The sequence below is a fragment of the Marmota monax genome, unplaced genomic scaffold (genome assembly GCF_021218885.2).
Source record: "Marmota monax isolate L192 unplaced genomic scaffold, Marmota_monax_Labrador192_F-V1.1 WCK01_AAM20220418_F8-fsc00151, whole genome shotgun sequence".
NCBI lineage: Eukaryota > Metazoa > Chordata > Mammalia > Rodentia > Sciuridae > Marmota > Marmota monax.
This window is the reverse complement of record NW_026694226.1, coordinates 3,754,045-3,765,882: the sequence shown is the minus strand read 5'-3', so window position 1 is coordinate 3,765,882 and position 11,838 is coordinate 3,754,045. Positions and strand designations below refer to the sequence as shown.

At 37.6% G+C, this 11,838-nt stretch overlaps 1 protein-coding gene and 1 pseudogene across 1 annotated transcript; both read left to right on the top strand.

Moving 5' to 3' along the window:
• The first annotated feature begins 590 nt into the window (after positions 1–590).
• Positions 591–1,529, top strand: LOC124108290 (olfactory receptor 6C2-like; annotated as a pseudogene).
• An 8,321-nt stretch (positions 1,530–9,850) lies between these two features.
• Positions 9,851–10,366, top strand: LOC124108206 (transmembrane protein 203-like). Its single transcript, XM_046466607.1, has one exon. It carries the CDS (start codon positions 9,851–9,853, stop codon positions 10,364–10,366), a length of 516 nt encoding a protein of 171 aa, XP_046322563.1.
• Positions 10,367–11,838: the final 1,472 nt, after the last annotated feature.

Here is an 11,838-nt window from a genome sequence, read left to right as displayed (position 1 = left end):
AAGTTAAGGTGCACCTTTGTGCTCTGAATTTTTCACCCTTTTTAGAGATAATTTAAGCAAAAAGAAAAATTAACACTAACATGAATGTGCTGCTGTTAAAATTCATTGCAACAACTTTAAATTATCAACATAAAATCCTAATTGACATATCCTCCATGATTTTGAACATAAAACATTACAGGATGGCAGGAGAAGGCAAAGAAAGATGAAGATGGGAGAAGAGATGTCCAAAATTGTCATAGTTCTTACAGAAGAAGAACACATAGAGTATCACCGGCAGACAACATTGTTAATAACCTGCATTCTGCACATACGATTTATGTTTTGCTTGGTTTTTATTTGACACTTTTACAATGCAGTTTGTCATCAGAGAATTACAAGCATAAGACCTATATTTAAAATTTTCTGTAGAAAACTTCTTGTAAGATGTCAATGGATGGGTGTGTTCAATATGATAATTGATTATCAGGTAAAGGAATATTAAGTGCAGTGAGCTGTCTGGCTGGGATGTCTCCAGTCAGGCTCCAATGCTGGCTTCTTTTGACACCTCTCTTCAGGTCCACTCGCTTGTGACTTGGCACAAGGCAGGGATGAGAAATCATACAGCAATAACAACATTCATCCTGCTGGGATTGACGGATGATCCAAAACTACAAGTTCTAATTTTCATATTTTTGTTTCTCACTTACATGTTGAGTGTGGCTGGGAACCTCACCATTATCACACTCACACTTTTGGATTCTCATCTTAAAACTCCCATGTATTTTTTCCTCTGAAATTTCTCATTCCTGGAAGTCTCATTCACCACTGTTTGTATTCCCAGATTCCTGTACACCATGACAACTGGTGACAACACTGTTACTTACAATGCTTGTGCCACCCAGGTATTTTTTGTTGTCCTCTTTGGAGCAACAGAATTTTTTCTCCTGGCTGCCATGTCCTATGACCGCTATGTGGCCATCTGTAAGCCCCTGCACTACACAACCATCATGAGCAACAGAGTCTGTGCTATACTTGTCCTCGGCTGTTGGTTTGCTGGCCTGCTGATCATCCTCCCACCCGTTGGCTTAGGCCTCCAGCTGGAATTCTGTGAATCAAACGAAATTGATCACTTTGGCTGTGATGCGTCTCCCATTCTACAGATAACCTGCTCAGACACAGTGTTTATAGAGAAAATAGTCTTGACTTCTGCCATACTGACACTAATTATTACCTTGGTGTGTGTCACTCTCTCCTACACATACATCATCAAGACCATTCTAAAATTTCCTTCTGTCCAACAAAGGAAAAAGGCCTTTTCCACCTGTTCCTCCCACATGATTGTGGTTTCCATCACCTATGGCAGCTGCATCTTCATCTACATCAAGCCTTCAGCAAAGGAAGGAGTGGCCATTAACAAGGTGGTGACCATCCTCACTACTTCAGTTGCCCCTTTGCTTAACCCTTTCATCTATACACTTCGAAACAAACAAGTAAAAGCAGCTTTCAAAGACACAGTAAAACGGATTGTATTTCTCTCAAAGAACTGAGAGCCTATTGATGTTTGCTGAGGTACTTACATTTAAATCTGAATACCTGTGAGCACTGTTCATGAAAATGACAAACATGGCTTCTTCCAATTTGGTAGATGCATCAAGCTAATGTTCTCCCTGGAACATTTTTCTCTTATAATACAAAAACCAAAAAATCAAACAATTTATTTTGCCTTCTTTTAAATTTCCTTTATTCAGAATGGTTTCTTCAATAATTGCAGGCCCCAGAGATTAGTCAAAGACTCAATGTCATAAAAAGGAAATGTAAAGCAGAAGTTGCATCTCTGGCCATATGCCCTTCTTGTGATGTGGAATGGAAATATCCAGAGACCACTTCTCATTTGTGTGAGACATAAACTCACAGAGAACAAGCCCTGAATTTAGAAGCATTATGACTAAATTTTGGTTGGGTAAGTTCTGTAACTATTAAGATTTACAGCATCTCTTGATTCAAGAATGTTAGAGTTTTAAGAAGATTGATCAAGTTACCAAAACAAGTTCATTATTTGGAAAGGATATACTAAGATGTCAAAAGATAAAATCAGAATTTGGAAAACAGGGGTGGGTCTAAAGAAGAGTGCAGAGAATGAAAAAAAGTAGTAGTCATTCACATAATTGGAATTCTATTAACTGATAAACCATCTTTTTTTTGTTTTGTGCTTTATAATTATGAAAAATAAACTTTTGTGCTTTTATAGTACATATGTAATTTTGTCTATGTTTATCAAACATCAAATTATTCAACTACGCTTTATATTTTGAGAACACCTATAAATTGTTCATATAATGGCCATAGTATGCGTGTTCAATCTGTGTTCAATCTGGGTATCACCCCAAACAAAAAACAAAAAGAAAGAAAAGAAAAAAGAAATATCCTGTGGCCATCAGCATTGTTTCAAGGGGAGAGGCACTGACCTTGTTCCTCAGTCCCAGAGACTGTGCTTCCATTAAAGTATAATTTCATTCCTCTCCTTTATCATTTAGGTTTTAGTTGTAACCATTGCAACCTCCATTCCTTTGTAAGAGGAAAATGAAAAGCAAGAGTATACATTTAGTCCACTTCATTCAAATTAGAAAAAAACTCTCTAGATTTTGTCACCTTACATACCCACTTTCTAGAGGTTAGGGTTAAAAAAGACTCCTAGAGGAAGGTTGGAAGCCTCTCTGTTTGTGCCTCTCCTTGATAGAATCTATTGCTTATTTTCTTAGATGACATATTTTTAAGTTAAAAGCAAGAGATTTTCTCTCTCTTTGATAGTTTCTGGTGATGTTTTTATTTATATGCATTCATTATAAACATTAATGGGGTTCTGTGTCATATTTCAAATAAATGCATACACTGTACACAGATCAAATCCTTTATCCTATTATTATTTTATTTTCATCCTTTTGTTTATATTAATTCGATATTAGAAAACACAAATTTTATGTACCATTCCATTGATTTTCCTCAAATATACTGCCTTTGTTGCTAACATAAACCACCGTAGATATCTATTCTATGAAGTGAAAACAATATAAGGTATGTATTTAGTTTTATATCTAGAATATTCCAAATTATGAGTCTTGGGAAATAACTAGGAATATATTATGCTACTAAACAATACTCGGCAAATGGATTCAAGGTAACACTTAATTTTAACAGGTGTTGGTAGGGCCTTGATTTCAATGGAAGAACATTTGTTTTTTAATCTGAGAATGTTTATGTGGTTTAATGATATCCTAACATGTTCTGGGATGTTGTTTACTGTTTTGAGTACAAATGCAACATAACCCAGTATATTGATATACTTTATATGTACATGAACATGCTGCTTCTCAAGCATTTAAGGTAAAAGCTGGATTATACTGATCATGAATACAAATTGTCAGACCCACAGAAAGTATTGCAGCATGTATAGTATTTCTGAATAAAAGGTCTTGTATGGAAAGCCTCTTCTATTTTGAATGTCTAGTAATTAATTTAATTTTCAATTTATCCCAGATTCGTTGATGTACCATTTAACTGATACAGAATATCCTTAAACAGTCACACCTACATTATTAAGTTCCTCCACACCCAAATTTCTTCCAAAACCTGTGTGGTAAGGTAGAAGCAATGCCACACAGTGGTTTAAAACACAGGCTTTTAGTTCAAATCTCAGACTCTCAATGATCTATCAGAATTACCTAGGGTTATTTACTTGATGTTTATAAAGCTTACCTTTCTCAACACTAATATATGGATATTAACAGCATCTATTTTATACAGTACTGGGAAGAATAGATATTACATTGATTGCTTTACTATAACTAGGACTGTAAAACATGATGAGCCATTCTACTTAAAATCCTTCTACCATGAGACACATGTATTCAACTCCTCCTGTGTCTAATTCCACCAGATCAGTGAAGGTCTTGCCTATGTTCCAGATAAAGACATCAGAATAGTCAGCAATGAATCGTCAGAATTTGGTTAACATTAGCCTCATGTACACTGAATATCTGTGGGAGAGAGGAAATGTGTAAATATGCTGGGAGAGAGTGGTAAGCACACCATGTAAGTCAATGTTTAAAATCACAAGGCAGAACATCACTATCTTCATAAAAATGTTTAAAGTCTAATAATTAAGACATGCATTCATTTTAACTTGATTTCTGTAACTGGAGAGTCAGGAGTCAAAGATCAGTTGGCTTATGTTTCTGTGTATGTTTCTGTTTTCTTCTAGGCTATTTTGCTTCACTGGTCTATGTCCCTGTTTCTGTGCCAACACTATGTCATTTTGATTACGAAGTTTTACACTGTGTTTTGAACTTAGGTAACAGGATGACTCCTGCTTCGTTATTTTTTGAATGGCTTTGGGGGGTTGATTGATTTGGCTATTTGGGGTTTTCTGTGGTTCCACACAAATTTCAGAATTGTGCTTTCAGTTTTGGTGAAGAAGTCGTTGGCATTTTGATAGAGATCTCATTAAACATGTAGATGGTTTGGGCTATTATAGACCTGCTAACAATATTGATCTTCTAACCCAAAAACATAGGATATTGCTCCATTTTTGTATGTGTGTCCTCTTCAATTTCTTTCATCAAAATTTTATAGTTTTCATTATATAGAGAGATCTTGCACTTCTTTGCTTAAATTTACTCATAAGCATTGATTTTTTAACTATTATAAATGAAATTTCTTTCTCGATTTCTGTTTCAAGTAATTTCCTATTGGTGTATTTAAATGCTATTTTGTCGCGACCCCTTGCCCGCAAGGAAGACGCAACTCAGGAATCTTCTTTCAGCAGTTTATTCAGGCCCTTGATATTTCTTCTTCTCTCTCTCAGATGCCCCTCCCAGCCTTAATAAAGCATCTCAAGCCCCAATGCGAAGCTGCCATGTGGAGCTTTCTCATAGGGTGGTGAAAAACCATGCGCCAACTCTCCCAAATAAGGAGTTGTTTGTCACAGACCACAGCGGAGCCAGCGCCATCTTGTAATGGCGACCATAGTCTGCAGAAACGGCAGAAGCGGCTCACCACACTATTTATTCTGTATGTTCATTTTGTGTGCAACTTGAATGAATTTGTTAGTTCTAGTTAGTTTTTGTTGGAGTTTGGAGGTCTTTCTTTATATATAAGGTCATGTCATCTTCAAAAGTGACAGTCTGATATCATCAGGGTGTGTGCCCCACTGCACTACACCAGAGGCAGGACCCAGTCCATGTAGTACTCCCCCCAACCCAGGCTGCTCCTTTTGAGACCAAATCCAACTGTGTTCTTCCCCCAGTGCAGTGAATGAGTTGCTCTGCTTAGCTTCTGCTATACCCCCGCCCCGAACTGTGCTTCCCATGGAGACTAAAAGGTACAGGCTACACAGACTGTGATGCATTACCTAGGCACATTAGATGACCCCCAACCCACACACAGGCCCTAGAGACTGACAGGGGCATGACACATACCATGGGCAACCTTACCAAGCTGCCAAGAGAGCTGCATTTCACCTGTCTGGTGCAAATAGAACAGCCCCAACCTTAGGCAATCTATGGATACTGACAGGTGACCTCCTGTTGCTATATTTGCATATAATCAATGATTATTAGAAAAGTGAAAAATAGTTGATAGAAAGATGACAGATCAATGATAGATACATAATAGAACCAAATAATATTTTCCACTAAGATGGCACAGCAAAGGAAAGAATTAGGAATGTGAAGAGAGAACCTACAGAATCAAAGAAAATCTTTGCTCACTACTCTGTGACAGAGGATTAATATCTATAATATATGAAGAACTCAAAAAACTTAACACCAAAAAATCAAATAACCCAATTAATAAATGAGCAAATGAATTAAACTCTTCTCAAGATAAAAAATACAAAGTTCAACAAATAACCCTTTCATCTATACACTTCGAAACAAACAAGTAAAAGCAGCTTTCAAAGACACAGTAAAACGGACTGTATTTCTCACAAAGAATTGAGAGTCTATTGATTTTTTTTGAGGCTTACTTACATTTAAATCTGAATAACTGTGAGCACTGTTCATGAAAGTGCCAAACATGGCTTATTATTTGGTAGACTCATCAAGCTAATGTTCTCCCTGGAACATTTTTCTCTTATAATACAAAAACCAAAAAATCAAACAATTTGTTTTGCCTTCTTTTAAGTTTTCCTTTATTCAGAATGGTTTCTTCAATAATTGCATGCCCCAGAGATTAGTCAAAGACCCAATGTCATAAAAAGGAAATGCAAAGCAGAAGTTGCATCTCTGGCCATATGCCCTTCTTGTTATGTGGAATGGAAATATCCACAGACCGCTTCTCACTTGTGTGAGACATAAACTCACAGAGAACAAGCTCTGAATTTAGAAACATTATGACTAAATTTGGTTGGGTAAGTTCTCCAACTATTCAAATTGACAGCATCTCTTGATTCAACAATGTTAGAGTTTAAGAAGCTTGATCAAGTTATCAAAACAATTTCATATTTTGGAAAGGATATTCTAAGATGTCAAAGATAAAATGAGAGTTTGGAAAACATGGATGGGTCTAGAGAAGAGTGTGAAGAAGAAAAACAAGTACTAGTCATGCACATAATTGGAATTCGGATAACTGATAAAAAGTCTTTTGTTGTTTTGTGCTTTATAATTATGAAAATAAACTTTTGTGCTTTTATAGAACATATGTAACTATTATCTATGTTTATCAAACATCAAACTGCTCAACTACACTTTATATTTTGATCAGACTTATAAATTGTTCATATAATGGCCATAGTATGGGTATAATCTTCATTTATACTTCCAAAATATTGAGAAAAAAATCAGAGTATTGCCAAAGGGCATTCTTCTTTTTGCCTTTCTAAGACACCAACAAAACACAACCATGTGTCCTCTAGTTTCTCTCATTAATTTTATCATATATCTTTGTGATATATATATTTTCTGAATTAATAACTTCACCCATATTGTGAGTCCTTATCAAGCAGAATTTATGTGTAGTAATATTGTTTTCCTTGATTGATGAACAGAAAATTAACATTATAAAGTTTATCTTTAAAATCTTCCCAATTTGCCACTCAGGAACCAAGTGCCTATGGATAGGACCAACACTTGACATGAAGTAGGTTCCGACAAGCTTATCACCTACTTCTGTTCTGGACAGTGCAGCATTCTTCTCTTGTACCCACTCATAAATGGAGGGCATTGGTCAAGTCTCTGTAATCTCAACATGGAGTGCATCAAATAACTGAGGACCAGAATTAACTTTGCCAACTCTGATTAATGAAAATATTCAGAACTTTGTAGAGTTTAATTTTACATGTAGGGTAGAGGGATTTTATACCAAGTGGCAAATTTTAAACATATATGTACGCAATGTGTATATGTGTGTCACCCTGTTTGCCCTCAGCTTTTCCTGATCTATGCCCAATTTTAGTCACTCAGCATTATTATTTTTTTCTATGAAAAATTCTTATTTACTTCTCATACACCTATCATTGCTATCACAGTTCTAATCTAAATATTCAGTCTCAACAAAAATATTTTTATTCTACATTTTTTGTCACTATAATCCTACTGGTTTTCAATGTTTGTGTTATGTATGTATTAATCTTGTTTCTATTATTCTTTGAGGGCAAATGCCTCTGACAGAGGAAGAATTAAAAACTCTTGATAACAGATGCCAGTTCATCACCTATATATGGTTGTCAGATTTTAATACATAACCTAAAATCTTTCTGATGTCATACACAGTTCAATAATATAAATTAAAGATGTGCTTTTTAAAAATATATATATTTGTTTTACTTGTAGGTAGACACAGTATCCCTCATTTATTTTTATGTGGTGCTGAGAATTGAACCCAGTGCCTCACACATACTAGGCAAGCACTCTACTACTGAGCCACAATTGCAGCCTGAAATATCTTCTTAATTAGATATGATCTAGTTTGGTGTCACTTAGACCTTATGCTAAAACTGCTATTTGCATGATTAAGGAAATGAGAGTGTGGTCATGGAAATGTGCTACAATGCAAGATTTAAGGGCAAGGAAGAAAAGACAGTACTATAGTTATTATTTATATCATTACATTTTACTCAAGGCAAGCAAGGAAAATATTCCTACCACTTCCCTCTAAGAACTGCCATTTTAATTTCATTTATTCATTCAACAATTATTTATTGAATAACTGCTTATGGTAAGCATTGTTTTATGCACTGAGAATATGACACTAAACAAATAGGGAAAGATCCCTGGTAACATGGAATTTATATGTCACTCTCAGAAAGAAAAAAAGTGAGTGCTCATAAGGCAAACAGGACTGCTTACATTCACCCCTGACTTTGGTATCCAGAACATTTCTTCAAGTATGAGCCTCCTGAACCATCTTTTTAAGTGCAATTATATAGATAAGGTATGTTAGAAGTACAGAGAAGCAACTGAAAGAGCTGGAACAATTTGGGTAACAAAATAAATAAAATATTATCAAATTATAATACAAAATATCCAATATTCAAGAGTCCACAGTGGTACAAATAAATATTTAAATAAATTAATAAATGATGGGAAAGAGACATCCTGTACAGAAGTAGTCCAAACAATTTATGTAGGTAAATATAAAGCAGGGGAACATAGCTCCCCACTCCTTAGGCGAGGTACATAGGACTTTCTTCCCAAGAGTATCGTATAGAAACAGTGTGGGGAGGAGGGAATCTTTACAGTGGAGAAGTGTGACAAACAGTCTGAGCCAGGAGATCCAGGCCAACATCAACAGTCATACATTATGTTGATCAGTAACCTCAATGTGACAGGCCAAAAATTGTGCTTCACCTCTATGGTCATCCCAAACACAGCAGACAGATTCCAATACTGGAGCATCGTGCAAAATACCTGACCAGTACCCCCTCAAAAAATACCAAGGTCATCAAAAATAAGGGAAGTCTGAGAATCTGGCACAGCCAAGAGGAGCCTAAAAATACATGACAACTCAATGTAATGTGCTATCCCAGGGATTCTAGAATAGAAAAAGGTATTAGGTAAAAGTTTAAAAGTCTGAATAAACTATGGGCTTTATTTAATAATAATGTACCAGTATTGGTTAATGAATTATAAGAAGTGCATTATACCAATGTAAGATGTTAATAATAGCGGATATTGGGCATAGGATATGTGGACACCCTCTGTATTATTTTCTCACTCTTCTATAATATAAAAGTGTTCCTTAATAAAAAAAAAAAAAAGTCTACTAAAAAAATAAATACAATCCTTAAGTTAAATGACTACTTTCTCCATGATGAGAAAGATCTATGGCTACCTAAATGATAGATTTGAGAAAAAAACTTTAAAATGTCTTTTGCAGGCTAATCAATGTAAGGTTGGCATTCAATCCGTTGCTCCATCTCTGCTGCTCTTCTCTCCAGCCTGCTGACCACTTGCCTTTGATGATCCCATTGCAACTTCCTCACAAGTCTCTGTGGAATGGCTTCTCTTAAATATCCATTTAATCTTTGTTCATTAAAGAACAAAGTGTCTTTGTTAGTACCAACACCCCCAGGGGACATATTCTTTGTTAGCACAATTGATCCCAAAGTGGCTTCTCTGAAAAGATTGGAAAATTGCTATTTTGGATATTAAAAACCCTACACAGACCAGCAGGACAAGGCCTTTGGCCACCCTAAGCCCTGGGTGAGGCTGGGGATCAGGGGTGCTCCCGGGCCTGGTCCAGGAGGGGTGGGCGGGGCCGGGCAGGCGGGGCCGCCAGGTGCCTCTTGCTGGAGACAACCCCAGGAAGACAGCCAGAGGGGGCGCAAGGCCTCTAGGCGCGCGCAGAGCTCAGCCCGCACTCTGCCAGCACAATGCTCTTAGGACTAAAGAGGCTGGTTCAGTGGCTGGGCCTCGCCGCCTTCCAGATGGTCCTGCACCTGCTGCCCCTATTGGTGTTCCCCACGCTTCTAGCACTGCGAATGGACGGCCTGGCCACAGGCCTCTCCTGGTGGAACGTGTTCGTGCCCTTCTTCAACCCTGCCGGGTTCAGCACCTGCTTTACCACTATCCTAACCCTGCGCCTCTTCCAAGACTGGGAAAAGCACCTGGCAGTGCTGCGTCTCTTCTGGGTTCTTATGGTCCTTAGCCTCAAGTGCGTCTTTGAAATGCTGCTGTGCCAGAAGCTGGTGGAGCAGACAAGAGACCTCTGGTTCGTCCTGACCGCACCTCTAGTCTTCATTCTGCTGCAGCTGCTGGTGATCTTCAGGGATTGGGAAAAGAGAGCTGCACAACTGAACTGCGGGGCCTCCAAACTGAGTCCCTACATGCATCACTCAGAGAAGAGATCCTGGTCTAAACACAACACAGCACCTGCTTGGCCCGGCTGAGTGACCAGTTTACTCTGTGATGTCTAACATTGTTTCTTCTGCAGGTATTTTGGGTTTGGGGGGGTTTTGGGGTTTGTTGTTGTTGTTGTTTGTTTGTTTGTTTAAAGAGAGAGCATCCTCCGTCTTTAGAATGTATTTCCTGTTATTCATGCTTTGAATACCTAATCCTGAATTGAGATCCTAAGAAGGGACCCAGCCCAGACAGTCCTGAACTATTCGGACAGTAGGAAACTGCACGTAATTAAAATGTCCCGAAGGGCTCTGAGTATTCAGCATGGATCCTGAGGGTATACTTTATGAAGGTGGCAAAATGAATTAGGATTTTATCCAGCCAGCAGCACTGATCAAAGAGCTCACAGCTCCCCTGAGCCTTGAGAGAGAATGGCCCTTTATTCATTCCAGCTCAGGCAGAGACAGAAGAATGCTGACAATGAGCATGATTAGGACCCTATCTGGTTCTGCCACCTGAGAAAAGAATCCCACTAGCAAGTAGTAGCTTGGCTTCCTGTTCCAGCAGATTGCAATTTCAGGACTTTCCCACCATCTTGTGGCCAGCACCATTAGTGCATCTGAGACAGATTTAGGCCTTTCAAAGGAACCAAAGACAGAAATAGGTGTTCTGATATTCCTGACATAAAGACCAATTTACCGGGGCTTGTGAGCAGCCCAGGTTTGTTGGCCTGAGGTCTTTGGTTTGATGCCAGTTAGGTGCCAAGTGAGAACATTCGCTGAGATGATAATAAGATAATGCTTTCCTGAAATGAAAAACGAACAAACAAACAAACCTACACAAAGTTCAGTGTCTCTCACTCAGGTAATCATTTCTCCTGGCAACAGAGAAAGCCCTAGAACTCTACTGTTCAATACATTTTGTTCACACCTTAATAGATATTTGAAAGTATATTCATCATTATGCTGTGTAGCATAGAAATACAAAACTAAATAAATAAATCTGCCCCAGAACAATAGAACAATATATAAGATATACAACCATGAAAGGTTAACAATACAAGAAACTTCACAAAACAGCATACATTGAAATGCCACCTGAGTGGCAAACATGAGTGTCTCCAATACAGAAGAGATTTTTCCTATGGTCAAGTAAAATAATAAGAGCACTTACATTGTTTACTATATGCTAGGCATCACACTAAGAAATATGTATGGCAATAATAGAGTCAACTAATAATCTATAATTATTATGATCATTACTTGTTATTAACTAAAAACAATATACCATTCTTATCATTCTTGTGTTACAGATAAAGAATATGGAGCCCAGGGCCAAAGACACACAACTAATCATAGGCGGAATTGCTGAGATCTGAACCCACATGATCTGGATCCAGATTCCATACACATCACCAGAACGCAATACTGCTTCCTATTGTGACAGACCCTGTGAAGATAACAGAACTCTACTTAGACCTAGAAGATATTTAGAAAGATGGAAGGATACGAAGTGAACAGCA

What these genes read in the sequence shown, in the direction of transcription:
- LOC124108206 (XM_046466607.1), top strand. Translation starts at nt 9,851, where the DNA reads ATGCTCTTAGGACTAAAGAGGCTGGTTCAGTGGCTGGGCCTCGCCGCC.